The sequence below is a fragment of the Narcine bancroftii genome, chromosome 7 (assembly GCF_036971445.1).
Source record: "Narcine bancroftii isolate sNarBan1 chromosome 7, sNarBan1.hap1, whole genome shotgun sequence".
In the NCBI taxonomy this organism is placed as follows: domain Eukaryota; kingdom Metazoa; phylum Chordata; class Chondrichthyes; order Torpediniformes; family Narcinidae; genus Narcine; species Narcine bancroftii.
The window spans coordinates 80,189,138-80,204,984 of record NC_091475.1 but is presented as its reverse complement, the minus strand read 5'-3'; the positions used below and the strand labels follow the sequence as shown (position 1 = coordinate 80,204,984).

Genomic DNA, 15,847 nt, shown 5'->3' with positions numbered 1-15,847 from the left:
TTTAAAGTATTTCCTTTTAATTTCTTTCATCCCACTTCTGACACCATGTTTCATCTTGTATTCATATGTGCGAGTTCTTAAGACAACACATGAATGAAGGAAAACCCTTTAAAGTTGATATAAACAGTACCATGAGGCAGGCCATGAGGCTGCAAGCTTCCATTACAGATCTGCATACTGTGTGTCAGCCCCCTGCTGGTAACCAAGTCTTATCCAATAGTAAGGCATTACTAGTTGCAACGCAACCATGATCACTAACATTACACAGCCTATTCTCAAAATCTCATGGAGTTCTGATGGATTTCTTTCACTGGAAAAACCACTGCCTGCAAGTTCCCCTCTGTCATCCTGACCTGGAAACATATCACTGGTTCTTCATATCACTGGGTCTAAGCTCTGGGACTCTCTCCTCAACAGCACTGTGGGAGCACCTTCCCCAGACGGTACCTTGCTGGTGATGCTCAGTTGCCCAAAAATTAATTTTAAAAATCCCATAGTTCTATTCCTGCATGAGCCCTGATAAAACAGTTTGCTTCCTGAAGCACCTTAAACTTCAACAGATGCACTTTGGGAAATATACTGGCTGCTTTCATCACACTTTGGTTTGGGCATTCAAATGCCCAGAATGCAGAAGACTTCGGAAGGTAGCAAACATAGCCAAGTTCTTTGCAGACTCCGACCTCCCATCCATTATAGATATCTATGTGAGGTGCTGCTTCAGGAGGGCAGCCAACATTATGAAGGACCCTCATCACGATGGTCATAACCTCTTCTCACTGCTACTTTTGGGCAGAAGGTACAGAAGCCTGAAATCCAGCACCTCCAGGTTCAAGAGCTGTTTTTAATCTAACTGTTCTGACTCCACTCTACAATAGAGTAACACCACTTTTTTCTTGCACTGTGGTAACTGCAAGTATTTATTATCTATCTATATATTTATGATCTCTTTTTAATGTAATGTGTACTATTGTAGTTTTTCTTCTGTTCGACTGCAAGCAAGCAAGAATTTTTGTGCATACTGTATGTACAGTGCATTGTACCATGAGTTTGACAATAAACTCATTATTCATTACTCAATGTGTTGCATCAACAATGTTATTGCACCAACTAAAATTTAACTCTTAATCTGTATAGAAAGTATCAAAATCCTTGAGATTAGAGCACAAATGACCCTTCATTGGGTCCAGGGTTGCAGAAAGAAAGAAAGCATTATCAAAGACAATTACTGACATTAGAGGTTGGTTCTATGTCTACTCCTCAAATGAGATTTGGGATAAATTTGGGTGCTCCTAGGAGATCAAAGAATGGAAAAATTTATCGATGGTTTGGTGTGAAACATTAATTGAGAGCAGCTAAAAACCCTGATAATCAGTGATAATAATTATTCATATAATTTTTTGGCAAATCATAAACAATATGCAATGTCATGCTTAGTAACTTGAGTAAATGTGAGAGATTTCAGAGGGACCTAGGTGACGTATGCAATGACAAAACATTTGTCTCAGTTTATCCCTAGATAATAAACACACAGGATTAAACAAGAAAATCTGCAGATGCTGGGTGCAATTCACAAAAGTGTCAGCGAGACTCAGCAGATCATGCAACATCCATAGGAAGTAAAGGGTAGCCTCTCCTCCAATCACTTTCTCAGCTTTTTTTCTCTTCTACTCTTCCTCCCTCCTCCCCACCCTCCATGTTTTTATTCAGGTGTCTGTTTTTCCTTACACCTGACAAACGGCCCAAGCCCAAAACGTTGGTTACCTTTTACTTTCTATGGATGTTGCGTGACGTGCTGAGTTTCTCCAGCACATTGGTGTATTGCACAGGTAGCACACAAGTGTATAGTACATTCCCTCCAAGTCAGAGTTCCTTTGATATTAGGGGAGTGAATTTCAGAAGCAGAGGATCATTAATTCTTAATGTTGCTGACAGGATTGAGGATTTAACAATATTTGCCCGTAGGCATTCATTTTTAAGTTTGGAGACACAGAATGATAACACGCCCTTTCGGCCGACAAGCCCGTGTCACTCAATTACACCCATGCATTTTTTTGGAATGTGGGAGAAAACCAGCACACCCAGAGGAAATCCACGTGGACACAGGGAAAATGTAGAGAGCGCTGAATTCGACCACAGGTCACCAGCGCTAGCCATGTCGACCATTTAGGCCCATCACCTTACGCCAATAATTGAGCCTGGAATTGCAAGATGTGATGCATGTTCTGGAGGAAGACCTGACATTTCTGCAGATAGTCAATGCAAAACAGATTGTGAGTGAGACGGGTATAAGGGTCATTAGTGCGGAGGGGGGAGGGAGCAGGTGTTGGGGTCCTGGGTCCATTGCCTTTGCTTATTCATGGAACAACCTCGTTGTTCAGCAAAGCTGATGAAATGTAATGAAAGGGAACCAACAGCTTCATCTAAATTTTTTTCAGGTGAAGAAGTTTAACTCAAAACGCTGATCATTCTTTTTACTCCCACTAATGCTGCTGGACCTGCTGTGTTCTTCCAACTGATTGTATTTGGCTTCAGATTCCAGCATGCATGTGTTCCTCCATTTTAAAGTCTCTACTGGATGTTAAGGCCTATTGACAGGGCCAGCATTTATTGTCCATTCCCGAATTATCCTTGAGAAGCTGAGAATGAATTACCTTCTTGAACTACTGCAGTCCTTCTGGTGAGGGTACTCCAGCAATGCATTTGGGAAGGAGTTCCAGGATTTAGACCCAGTGACAGTGGAGGGTAGATGTTAATTTTTCCAAGTGGGGGAGGGGTGTGTTTGGAAGGTAATGGTCTTCCTGTACACATTGTACTGCAGAAAATGCATCTGCCATTTTATGTACAGAAAGCTCTAAGAAATACTGAACTGTTTTAGTGGCGCATGTTGAAGGTTTGAGGGTGCATCACAGTGTGGGACAGCAACTGTTCCACCCAAGATCGTAAGATATTGCAGAGAGTGGTGAACATGGTTCAGGCCATCACAAACTCACACCCCTTCCCTACACTTCCATCTGCCTTGGGAAAATAGCCAGTGTATTAAAAGACTCACCCCACTTCACCCATACTCTCTTCACACCCATCCCATCAGGAAGAAGGTTCACAAATGTGAGGTCACAAGGACTGTTTATTTCCCATTATTATCAGATTGCTCAGCAAATCTCACATTTGTAAAAGAAGGTTGTCCTGGGCTTATTCTATTTGATCTCTCTCTGTAACTCTACCTGGTAATGTTTTTTATTTGCTGTACTTATGCACGGTTTGACTTGTTGGATAGTAAGCACCATAAACATTTCACTCCACCACGAACTGAGGAAGCAGGTAAGAGTAAAATAGGGGTGAGCAGCAGAGTGCAAAGCCAAACACAATCCACTGAAGGAACACAACGGGTTGAGCAGCATCAGTGGGTGAAAAAGAATGGTCCACATTTTGGATCGGATCACTTCATCATTCATATAGCAGTCTATATATCTCTTGTTTTGCAGTCTGTGTCCCCTATTCTGCAGTCTGTATCTCCAGTTCTGCAATCTGTGTGTCCCCAGTTCTGCAGTCTGTATCTCCTGTTCTGCCATCTGTGCGTCCCCAGTTCTGCAGTCTTTGTGTTTGCAGTTCTGCAATCTGTGTATCTCCTGTTCTGCAGTCTGTGCGTCCCCAGTTCTGCAGTCTGTGCGTCCCCAGTTCTGCAGTCTGTGCATCCCCAGTTCTGCAGTCTGTGCGTCCCCAGTTCTGCAGTTTGTGTCTCCTGTTCTGCAATCTGTGCCCTGTGATGAACTGCTGTACACTCATTTATCTGGCTCCACCCCATCCTGTGACTGTACCTGTGGCTCCTCCCCCTTGACCCTGTAGAAAGGCTCCAACACCATAACCCCTGCCCAGAAAGCCTGGGTCAAAGCACAGGATGACCTTCGTTTATTGTAAATAAAAGCCTATTGTTCTGCAACGCCACCACATGGGTGCCACCATTATGCTCCCAGACTATGAGTCAGCACAGACCTGACCATGAACCGACACTGGCCTCCGTGGTACTGGATCAAAACAATCCGCATCAACTCTCCTGGTCTATGATGGACATCCAATCAACAATCAGGTGACAAGATAGAGGGAGCACTGAAAGTTTTATCCACCCTAATACAGTGCAGTGTTACTACCTTAAAGTAAGGCCAGTAAGCTATAAAGTCACCCTGGCCTCAAAGCTCCTCTCAGCTGAGATCTGCAGCTACACACCCATGACACTGACTGCACAGGGCCTGACTTACAAGGTCTTTAAACTCTTCATCGTGCCACAGTTCTGCGTGCCAGTGCTGCTGGGGTTGGACTTTCTGTGCCACCTCAAGAGCGTAATGTTGCAATATGATGGTCCTCTCCTCCCCCCTCCCCCCCACTCACAGTTAGCAACCCGCAGTTTGTCAGCTGGCCGTCCTGCTCCCTCTACCTCACCAGCCCAACCAACACATGGTCTGTCTACTCTCCATATCGATCACCCACCGCTGTTCGTGTACCTTACCCCCATACAGTGAAGGGGACAGGACATTTATTAAGGCGGAAGTGCAGCAGTTCTTGAATGAGGGCATCATTGAGGCCAGTACTAGCCCGAGGAAAGCTCGTACTGGTGGTCAAGAGTGGAAGTAAACACATAATGGTGATTGATTATACCCAGATCATTAACTGCTATACACAGTTGGATACATATCCCCTCCTCGCATTGAGGACATGGTCAATCAAATTGCCCAATATCATGTGTTCTACACGATCAATCTGAAATCCACCTACTACCAGCTCCCCATCTGCTCAGAGGATTGCAAATACACCACCTTTCCACTTCCTCAGGGTGCCCTTTGGTGTTACCAATGGTGCCTCCGTCTTCCAGCGGGAGATGGACTGGATGGTGGACCTGTGCGCCACTTTCCCCTACCTGGATAATGTCACAATTTGCAGCCACAACCTGCAAGATCTTGACATCAACCTCCAGAAATTCCTCACAACTGTCAAACACTTCAATCTAACCTACAAAAGGGATAAATGTGTTTTCCGCGCTACCCGTCTGGTGATCCTTGGCAATGTTATGGAGAATGGAGTCATTGGCCTTGGCCCCGACCACATGCGCCCCCTGCTTGAGGCAATACAGCACTGGAGATATTACCTGGCCAGCAGATGTTTTACCCTGCTCATGGACTGATGGGCCGTGGCATTCATGTTTAACAACAAACAGCATAGTGGGGTAAGATAAAGAATGATAAAATTTTGAGGTAGAGGATTGAACTCTCCAACTATAACTACTATATTGTGTATTGGCTGGGGAAGCTCAACAAGCCCCCAGATGCCCTGTCCCGAAGGACATGTGCCAGTGCACAAATAGACTGCCTCAAATCTCTCCCAATTATATCTGTCACCACGGTATCACGAGATTTTTCCACTTCATCAAATCTCGTAATCTGCCGTACTCCATCAGGGATGTCAGAGACATGACTCGCGACTTCTGGGTCTGTGCTTCTACCAACTTCAACCAACCAGATAGGATGCATCTGGTAAAAGCTACATGGTCTTTCGAGCACCTGAGCATGAACTTGAAGGGCCCCCTTCTCTCTAGTTCTGCAGTCTGTGTATCTCCAGCTCTGCAGTCTGTGTCTCCTGTTCTGCAGTCTGTGTATCTTCTGTTCTGCAGTCTGTGTATCTCCAGTTCTGCAGTCTGTGTATCTCCAGTTCTGCAGTCTGTGTGTCCCAGTTCAGCACTCTGTGTATCTACAGTTCTGCAGTCTACGTGTACCCAGTTCTGCAGTCTGTGTTTCCCCAATTCTGCAGTCTGTGTATCTCCAGTTCTGCAGTCTATGTGTATCCAGTTCTGCAGTCTGTGTATCTCCATTTCTGCAGTCTATGTGTATCCAGTTCTGCAGTCTATGTGTATCCAGTTCTGCAGTCTGTGTATCTCCAGTTCTGCAGTCTATGTGTCTCCAGTTCTTTCATCTATGTAGTGTTTAACATTGCTTGTGTGTTTTATAATGAAACAAATTGTGTTTGATTTGACAATCATGTAATTAACATTGCTGTTGATGTTTTATAGGCACCTGTCATTGTGGAACCTGTACCTGCAATAATTCTGGGAATGACAACTTCATATACGGGAAGTTTTGTGAGTGCAATGATGAAAATTGCATTGACGATGAAACCGGCGAGATCTGTGGAGGTATACACCAACATCATCCATTTTAAAGTTCACCACATTTGCCAATAGTAAGACTGAGACTTCAGATATGTTGCCTGATGGAACTCTTGCATTCTCGACTATTAATCCAGAGGCATGGGTTCGAATCCCAACATCGGAACTGGCAAATTTCTAATTAAGTTTTTTAAACCAACCTAGAAAATAAAATAAGATAGTCACAATAACCAAAAATCCCCCTGATTGTTGTGAAATGTCATTTGGTTCACCAGTGTCCTTCAGGGAAGGACATTCTCTATCCTTCCATGATTCGGCCTAGATATGACTCCAGGTATAACAATGTATTTTAACTTCAGTTCTGGGGCAATTGGGGATGAACAATAAATGTTGGCATCATCAATGATTTCCATAACCTGTGCATAAATATACAAACTTGTATTAAATGAATAAAATGATAGAAGATAGGTTTAATTGGGTTCTTTTGTTGAAAGAAAATTAATGCAATGTGTTCTTTGACACAATGCTATTTAAATCCTGATTGATATGAAGTTGCTGCCTTTCTTCCTGACCTTTCACCATCTGTCAACAAAATTGTGTTGTTTTGAAGCATTGCATGTCTTTCATTAAATTCTTGCCTCTGTTTTTGAACTTTCTGCCCTTTTCACCACTAGGCTCAATTCAGATATGAATCACATTGGATTAAAGGCTATGAATTAGAGATGAAATAATTTTCAAGTTCAAATTAATAATCATCAGACTGTACATTTACATGCAGATGAAATAGTGTTTCTCTGGACGACAGTGGGCACACATACGCACACACACAGGCTCGCACTACCGTAACCCTAACCCATCCTAAATAGAATTCCAGACTTCAGAAGAGGTCACTTTGGTCAAGCTGACCTAGAAATATATAAATATTGCTTCACCAGGATATACTTTTTGAAAACACCTGGGGTTCTTAAGAGAATATTTAAATATCTTGTTGAACATGCTTATTTTTATCCACCTTGGACTCAATTTAGTTTGAGCAAGAATGCCCGTTCATTTGTGTCAAGTCATTATTTGGGCATGTGTCGGGAAGTTGAAGACTGAGAGTCTACCTTCAGTTCGTTCTAGCCCCTGCTACAGACACGTTAATACTCAGCGTTAAGATTAGTTTATCTGCTTCAGAAGGCACCTGAGTGTCTATTGCAAACTCCTTGCAAAAAAAATAATTGCCAAAAAAATTAATTAAGGACAAAACAAATTGCTGAAATGTCCTCAAGATGAAGATTTATTTGCTTTCACCCGATATTTCTTGTGGTTTAAGGCCATGGAGCGTGTTACTGTGGCAACTGCTACTGCATGCCCGGTTGGCATGGCGATAAATGCGACTATGAGTGTGACATTACCCCGTGGGAGAGCAAGAGGAAGTGCACATCACCAGGTGGTCAGACCTGTAGTAATCGAGGTTTGTGTTCAAAACATTTCAAGTGCAGAAGATGCATGTGAAAAATACGAGAAACTAGTTCAAATGATGTTTCTGCAATTAATAATGTGATTGGGTAAGAGCAAACATTTCCTTCAGTGAGCGAGCCTGCCATCTTCTTGCTGGTCCTATAATCTCTTATCACAACTGAACTGGAAGACATTGGGAGGCTGTGATGCAAGTCTTTTATTTGCTGATTTGCTGCCTTTCTTTAAAAATCAGGAGCTAAAGGCAAAGGGTTGCAGAAAAATGGAAAGAAAATAAGAGAGTAAGAGGAAGAGTGAGGTGGAAAGAGAGTGAGGGAGAGGGTAAGATGGAGAAAGTGGTAACGAGGATGGAGAGAGAGGCAGGCGGAATGGAGACCAAGGGGCAGAGGGGGGTAAGAGCAGCAGAGGGAGGGGAGAGAGAAAAGTGGTGATAGAGGGGAGGGAGAGGGGAAAGAGTGTTGACTTAGAGAGGGAGGGAGAGGGGGAGAGAGACAACGCGAGCAGAAGAAAGGAGGAATGAGAGTGAGGGAGAGAGAGATAGGTGAGAGGAAGAGGTAGGGGGAACAAACAAGAGAGGGAGGTGGAAAGAAAGCAAGCAATGAGAGGAAGAGGCTGACTGATAAGGGGAGAGGGAGAAAGAGCTGCAAGGAAAGTGAGGCGCAGAAGCAGAGAGTAAGAGTGGTGACTGTCCATAGAGGGGGTGAGAGAGAGGAAGGGGGTGAGAGTAGTGCAAATAGAGCGAGGGCAGAAGGAGGGGGGGGGGCAGAGGGAGAGCAACAAAAGAGACAGAGACAGGAGGAGGAGAGAGAGGAGATGGTGTGAGAGAGGAAAGTAGAGAAAGGAGAAGGAAGATAAACAGAGGAGGAAGGACAGGGAGAGAAAGAAGAACGGTAGAGATAAGGATGGAGTCACATCAATACCTATCTTTTGACTCATTCAATAGTTGGCTTTTGTGACTGGATTCCTTCACAGTCTTACACGTACCTAGGATTTTTAAGTTCACAGTGATGAGAAGGTGGCAGGTCAGATTCTCTAGAACCTGGGCAGTGTGTGAGATGCTCTGGAGAAAGTGGGAAACTGGGAATGGCAGTTTTGATGATGGCTTTTCCTTAATGAAAGCCGATCAAGGGCACTTTGTGCATTGGCTGGGTTTAATTTAAATCAGCTGTAGTGGTGACACGCTGGAGCAGTGGTATCAGCTGGGCTGCAGGGAGAGAAGGAAGTTTATGTGGAGTACAAAGACACTCAGGGACATGACTCTCTGGAGGAGAACATAGTAATAAAACACAAAAGTGTTTGTAGCAGAAACACACAGAAATGCTGGAGGAACTCGGCCAGTCTTGCAACGTCCATAGGAGGTAAAGATATATTACCGACGTTTGAGCCTGAGGCCTTCTTCGAGGAATAAGCAAAGGAGAGGAAGGCATCAGAATAAAGACTGAAGATTGACTGGGGGAAGAGACAAGACCAACAAAAGATGTTAATTGGATATGACGAGAGGAGAGGCAAGAAATGATTTTGGCTCCGTGAAAGGAGTCAAAAGGAAAAGGAGAGGGGGAGAGAGAAAGAGACCTGGGGAAAGATGACGGGGAGTGACAAGGTTGCAGATCCTTATTTCTTTGAGGCCAATGTGTCAGTTGCAATAAATGCAGAATTTGAAGAAGAAGCTTGAAGAGAGCCACATGGTGACTCACTTAGGAACATGGGGTTACAGATGGAAACATTACCTCTAACTTGTTTCCTTCAGGGATCTATGTTGCAATGAGATGATTTGCTAATGTTTCTTAATTATGAGTAATTAATGTCTTGTCAACAAGAGACTGTGATGGGAGGGTGAGAAAGTACATTTTATCTTAGTGACTGCATAATAAATCTAATTTGGAACCACTGAGCGTGGATTGCATATTGTGGTTGTGGTGGGACACAGTTCAACGGTTCCTCCTGCTGTGTGTCTTTCCTCAGGGAACTGTATCTGTGGTGCATGTGTGTGCTACGACCTGGATCCCAGCGGGGAGTATGGTGATATTCATGGGGAGACATGTGAGTGCGATGAGAGGAACTGTCATGCTGTGCATGACAGATACTCCGACAGTTACTGCTCAGGTAAGGAACCACTACCATTTGCAGATTACCCACATTCTATCGATGCACAGCACAGAAACAGGCTGTTCAGCCCAAACAGCACATGCTAGCATTGAGCTTCATTGCCTTTTTTCACCTAAATCTATCAGCATGACCTTCCATTATCTTCTCCCTCCTGCACCAGTCCAGCCTCCCCTTAAAGGTACCTGTGCCATTCACCTTAAGCTCTTCCTGTGGCAGTGAGACTTCCATCCTCACTGCTCATTGGGGTGAGGTTTGTTTTGACCTCCTGATTGTATTTCTTGCTGACCACGTCATATTGATGGCCTCCAATTCTACACTTTTACATGCATTCTCTCTGCATCCAAACCTAAAAAATGCTCACAGGTGAGCCACAAGGTTTTCACTGGTCAAGAGATGAGAGTCCCAGTTCTGTCATCCTTTCCTGATGGACGTCCTCTCATGGTTCTCCTCTCTGCCCTCTCTCCAGTGACTGCAAACCAGCCTCTCCTCCGTTGACTCCATATCCACAGTTAGCGTAGTAGAAAGGGCAATGCTATCACAGCACCAGTGACCCTGGCTTCAAATCCCCCACCATTTGTAAAGAGTTTGTACATTCTCCCCATGAACTGCATGTTTTTTTTAAAATCTCGACACACAATACAGTAATAGGCCCTTCTGGCCCACAAACCTGTGCCACCCAAATACATCAGTTAACCTACAAACTCCATACATTTTGGAGAGTGGCAGGAAACCAGAGCACCTGAAGGAAGCCCACGTGGTTACGGGGAGAATGTAATTAGAGACACACAGGCAATTACAGACACTGGAATCTGTAGCCAAACACAATCTGCTGGAAGAATGCAGCATGGGGTAAGAGTTCTAGCTTGAAACGCCACCCATCTTTTTTTACTCTCACTGATCCTGCTCAACCCGCTGAGTTTCTCCAGCAGATTGCACTTTGCTTTGGATTCCAAGTACCAGGTCGTTTGGGAAGTAGGTATCACTGTTTTTCCACAACCTCTGATGTTTCCTCTTTACACTCAAGGTCATGGACAATGCAACTGTGGGAAATGTAACTGCTGGGAAGGCTGGACAGGAAGAACGTGCGACCACCCCATCTCTTGCCCCATGTCACCTGAGAAAAGTTTGCAGAGATGCCAGAGGAATGCTAATTTGCCCTGTTCAGGCAGAGGTGGGTGATTGCTCTTTCTGTTTTGTTCTTTTGAATTCATCCAACATCACCTAAAATCACCCTGTTCACCACCTCTTTTCACAGCTACCTTCAGGCAGAAGGTATAGGAGCCTGAAGGCCAGGTCCTCCAGTTTATTTCCAACAGCTATCAGGCTCTTCAATCTCCCCATACTACCCTAAACTTAAACCATTCTGGCACCACAAAATGACCTGTCTTCACTATCGAAATTCTACTTTTTTTCTTTCACTAGGAAGGGCTCAGTTCCTCCAGCATTTCTGTGTTTTAACTACTTCAAATATAAATATTTATTATCTCTCTTTTCAAGTTTAAGTTAGTTTATTATCATCTGATTGTACCTGTGCAACCAGATGAAACAGGAATTCTCCGGACCACGTTGCACACAAGTAGACACATAATACAGAGCACATAAAAATAATAATCACATGGACATAAAGACATAATATAAAATAAATAAGAAATGTTTTGAATAATTTACTTGTTTCATGCGTAAGAAACCCAAGGTTACAGGAAACCATTCATCAAACCGTTCATCAACCTGCAGGAAGAAGCTATTTCCCAGCCTGGCAGTCCTGATTTTGATGTTCCTGTACCTCCTTCTTAATCGTAGTGGGTCAGATATATTGTGTGGTCCTCAATAATTCTTTGAGCCCTATTTAAGCCTAACTTTAATATTTCCTTCCATATGGTAATTTAATGTTTTCTATTGGAGTTGCTTTTTACTAGTAATTGTTCGGCTGCAGCAAGTAAGAATCATGGTGCATGTGTGTACATTGCACTTGTGGCTGACAATAAGCTCATTACCATAATCATATTTGCTTTAATCTACAAAATTCCACCAGATGTGTTGGTGGTGCACAGCCAGAGTTTCCCAACACTCCATCCTTGCCTCATCACCAGAACAGAATACATGTCTGCATAGTAGCAGAATTAGGTCGAGTCTTTTCCACCATTTGAATCATGGCTGATGTATGTTTCCTCTCTTCTGCCTTCTCCCCATAACCTTTGACCTCCTTACTTATCAAAAACCTATCAACCTCTGCTTTAAAGCTATCCAACGACATCCTCCACAGCCGTCTGTGGCAACAAATTCCACAGATTCACTACCTTCTGGCTACAGAAATTTCTCTTCATCTCTGTTCTAAAGGAAGTTCCTTTTATTCTGAGGCTGTGCTCTCTGATCCACTACTGGAAACATCATCATCCACACTATCCAGCCCTTTCAACATTAGTTTGCAGACATTCCTTGGATTGCATTTTGGGGACATTCAGCTCCTTCAGGGAAGGTGTGACGTTGACAAGATCTCATCCTCCCCGGGAGACCATCTTTAAACAGATGCTAATGCTGGAATGAAGGAACTTGTGTTTCTCGAACACTTATCATGATCTCACTCAGTAGCAAAGATCTCCACAGGCGATGAAGAGGTCCTGGTGATCATTGTGGGGAGATAGGGAATGCAGCCACACATCTCTGCATGACAAGCTCACGCGAATCCTCCAATCAGCAAGTTACAGTGGTCAGATCATTCTTTTCAATCAATGTTGACTGGGTGGGGTGGGGGTTAATATTGACTGCTGAAGAAGTCTCTCTCCAAACAACCCCAAAGTTCTTCCATTTTTACATCAGAAGGCAGATCTGAAAGATGCAATCTTGGGCACAGTGGAGCTCCCTCAGTCCTGCCTAGGAGTGGCTGTCTTGCTCTTCCACGCCAATCCATGGGATATCCCAAGCAATACTGCAGCTGCTAGTGGGATCAGTGTGGAACGCAGCCAATTAATGTACCACCTACAGCAATGTGTTAAAATTAAGCTTTTAAAAAAACTAATTTGGAGATACGGCACAGTAATAGGGCCTTTCCAGTCCACAAACCTGCACCACCCAAATGCACCACATGACCCATTAGCCCTGTCCATCTTTGGAAAGCAGGAGGAAACTGGATCACCCAGTGGAAACCTGAACAGGCATGGGGAAGAACGTACAAACTCCTTACAGACAGTGCTAAATTCAAATCCGGGTTACTGGCACTTTGATAGTGTTGTGTTAACCACTACGGTAACTGTCCCACCCATTATGTGTGCAGTTAGTTGTGAGTTAAGGATGAGTATTGTTACAGGCATAGTCAGGGGATCCTTCACTTGGGCTGACAACTGACCCAAAATCTGGCACCCTCTGAGTGTGACAACCCCACTGCCTTCAGATTCTGAGGGTAGCTAGAGGAAGGGAGTATCTCTGCAGCCCCAGTCTAGTGTCATGAGGGATTTACACACTCTGTGCCTCACCAATAACTGCAGAGAGGGATGTCCCAGTGATTGGTTGGTGTTGGTTGATGCTGACTGGTGGTGTTATGTCCACCTGATGAGATCTGACTCTGTGTCACATCAGCTTTGTTGGACATACTCTTCTGATAAAATTTTTGGAGTTATTTTGGCCAGGATTGTGCTGGCCCAGTTCAGGACTTTCTCCAGGGAACTGATACACTATCAATAACTTCAACGACTAGAAGATGTAGAGATACTGATAGGCTGTTATTCACAACAGAATGGATGACCATCCATGATGGTTGACTGCCCTGAACTGAGGAGGGTCTGTGGCACAGTCGCCTTTATTCAGGGGTCAGTGGGAGGAGCCTTAGGCACAGTCAGCAAGGGCCATGTCCTAGTACATCCATACGTATATACAGCACATCCAAACATATGTGGTTGACCACATTCACTCCTTGTTTTTATAAAGAGTCTGGTGGGGTGAAATGATTAAAAAGTTCTAACAGATTAAGTCTTTCAGGTGGTCTGGTCTGCCGTTGTTACCCTCATAGTGGCAGCTTCAGTGCAGGAACCTTGGTTGGTGTGGGACACCTGTACATTGTTGTCAGCGATTGTTTGGTGTATGCATCACGCCAGAACTGACATATCCTCCACTGGGGCAGAGGTAACATGCCGTGACACTGGTGCATCGTGCATAGTGATAGATAAGGGAGTGCAGGGTGTTCGGTAATGGTCTTGGGGACTCCTGAGGGCACCAGGTCCTGAACGGAGACTGTATCCTCACGCCCATCAGGGGTACACCACTGTAGAGTGCGTCGAAAAAACCAAAGGCTTGTTGATCCAAACCAAGGCTTTTATTAACTAAAAGACTGGAGCATATCACAAGTAGGTTGACCAGTCCAGAATGAACTGGTCTGGCTAGGAGCAATCCTTTAAGACCTGCCAGTAGGTGTGGCTACACTCTCAGCCAATCACAGTCATCCTACACTACAATCTGTACATATACACATTGGTGATAGAATCTGTACTATCACAGCCAAAATCATGAGCCAAGAGCATATTGGGGGTTGACTTGGAGGAGATGGACCCTTTTGACCAGTGGGTCAGACTTATGGCTCTTCACATGCTTCCAGAGTAGGACTAGCCCTGGGGATGTTAACCAGGATAGCAATGTGGTCCTTGAGGCAGACTTCATGGTGAAGGAAAACATCTTTTCACGTGGATTGGCATTGGTGGTGGTGCAGAGGAGTGATCTGATTGACTGGAGTGCATGGGGAGGACATCTTGCCCGTGGGAAACTAGAAGGCCTCTAGACCTCAGGGCAAGGAGGATGGCCTTCCAGATGGTAGCATTCTCCCTTTACACCTGCCCATTCCCTCGGAATTGTAGCTGGTGGTCCTGCTTGTAGCAATGTTTCTGGCCAGCAGGTACTGACGCAGCTCGTCAATAATAAAAAAGGACCGCCAGTCACTATGGATATAGCAAGAGTACTTAAACAGGGTACTCTTGCTATAGATTGCGCAAGGCCTTGATGATTAGCAGTGGTCATGTCCGGACAGGTACATGTTGCGGTCAGAGAAGGGGAGGGACCTCTTGAAATCGATGCTCAGGCATTCAAAGGAGTGGGTGGCCTTTATCAGACCTGGCAATATCTGGTCATGGTCCTGATCTCCTTAGTAGAGTAAGGTAGATTATGGGCTTTGACAAAGTGGTAGAACCTGGTGACCTCAGGGTAGCAGAGGTAATCGTGGAGGGCCTGTAGCAGTTTATTTGTGCACTGCCACATGTTCAGCAGGAAAGAATATCTGGAGGTTTATCGAATTTTCTGGGCCACTGCAAGATATCATAATTGTAGGTGGAACGTTCAATTCTCCCACTCAATATCTTATCATTTTGGATTTTACCTCACTGCTGGTTGTTGAATTTGAAAGCAGCTGCATGTTGGTCATTCAGCAGGGTAAATCATTTGCTGGCAAGGTAGTGTCTCCAGTGCCATACTGCATCAACAATGACCTGGGCCTCCTTCTCCACTGAGGAGTATTGGATTTCAGGGCCCTGGAGGGTGTGGGAGAAAAAGACTACGGGTCTGTCCGCCTGGTTAAGGGTGGCAGCCAGGGCGAAGTCAGATGCATCGCTCTCCACCTGAAATGGGTGGATTCGTCTGCTGTGCGCATTGCGGCTTTGGCACCTTTTCAGGCCCTTTAGGCTGTGGGGAAGGGAGAGTTCCAACAGAGGGCACATGCGGTTGGGATCAGGGCCAATTACTCCATTCTCTACGTTGCAGCCAAGGATGACAATGCCTTATTGTATGTAAGGATAAGGAGTTTGGCGGTCTAGAGAAATATTTGGAGATTGGCGTCATGACATGGCCACAAGTGGTGACGTTGTCCAGCTATGGAAAAGTAGCATGCAACTTGTACTGGTCTACCATGCAGTCCATCTCCCGTTGGAAGACCAATACCTCGTTGGTGACTCCAAAGGGCACCCTCAGGAAATGGTATCTGTCTTAAAGGCAGGGCATTGGCAGCCGTCTGGGCGGATAGGGAGCTGGTGATATGTTGACTTTAAATTGATGATGGAAAATACCCAATATTGGATAATTTGGTTTGTCATGTCGGATATGTGGGGGAGAGAGTACGTGTCCAGCTGTGTATATCTGTTAATTGTCTGACTGTAG

The 15,847-nt window shown here is 44.7% G+C and overlaps 1 protein-coding gene across 2 annotated transcripts in view; it reads left to right on the top strand.

Moving 5' to 3' along the window:
* The window catches only part of itgbl1 (integrin, beta-like 1), a 209,054-nt gene that overhangs the window by 102,599 nt on the left and 90,608 nt on the right, over positions 1 to 15,847 (top strand). For both annotated transcript variants that reach the window (XM_069892397.1, XM_069892396.1), the window contains exons 5-8: positions 6,056 to 6,178; positions 7,467 to 7,607; positions 9,575 to 9,715; positions 10,743 to 10,889. In XM_069892397.1, the coding sequence (XP_069748498.1) occupies positions 6,056 to 6,178; positions 7,467 to 7,607; positions 9,575 to 9,715; positions 10,743 to 10,889 (552 nt within the window). The remainder of the gene's footprint in view (positions 1 to 6,055; positions 6,179 to 7,466; positions 7,608 to 9,574; positions 9,716 to 10,742; positions 10,890 to 15,847) is intronic.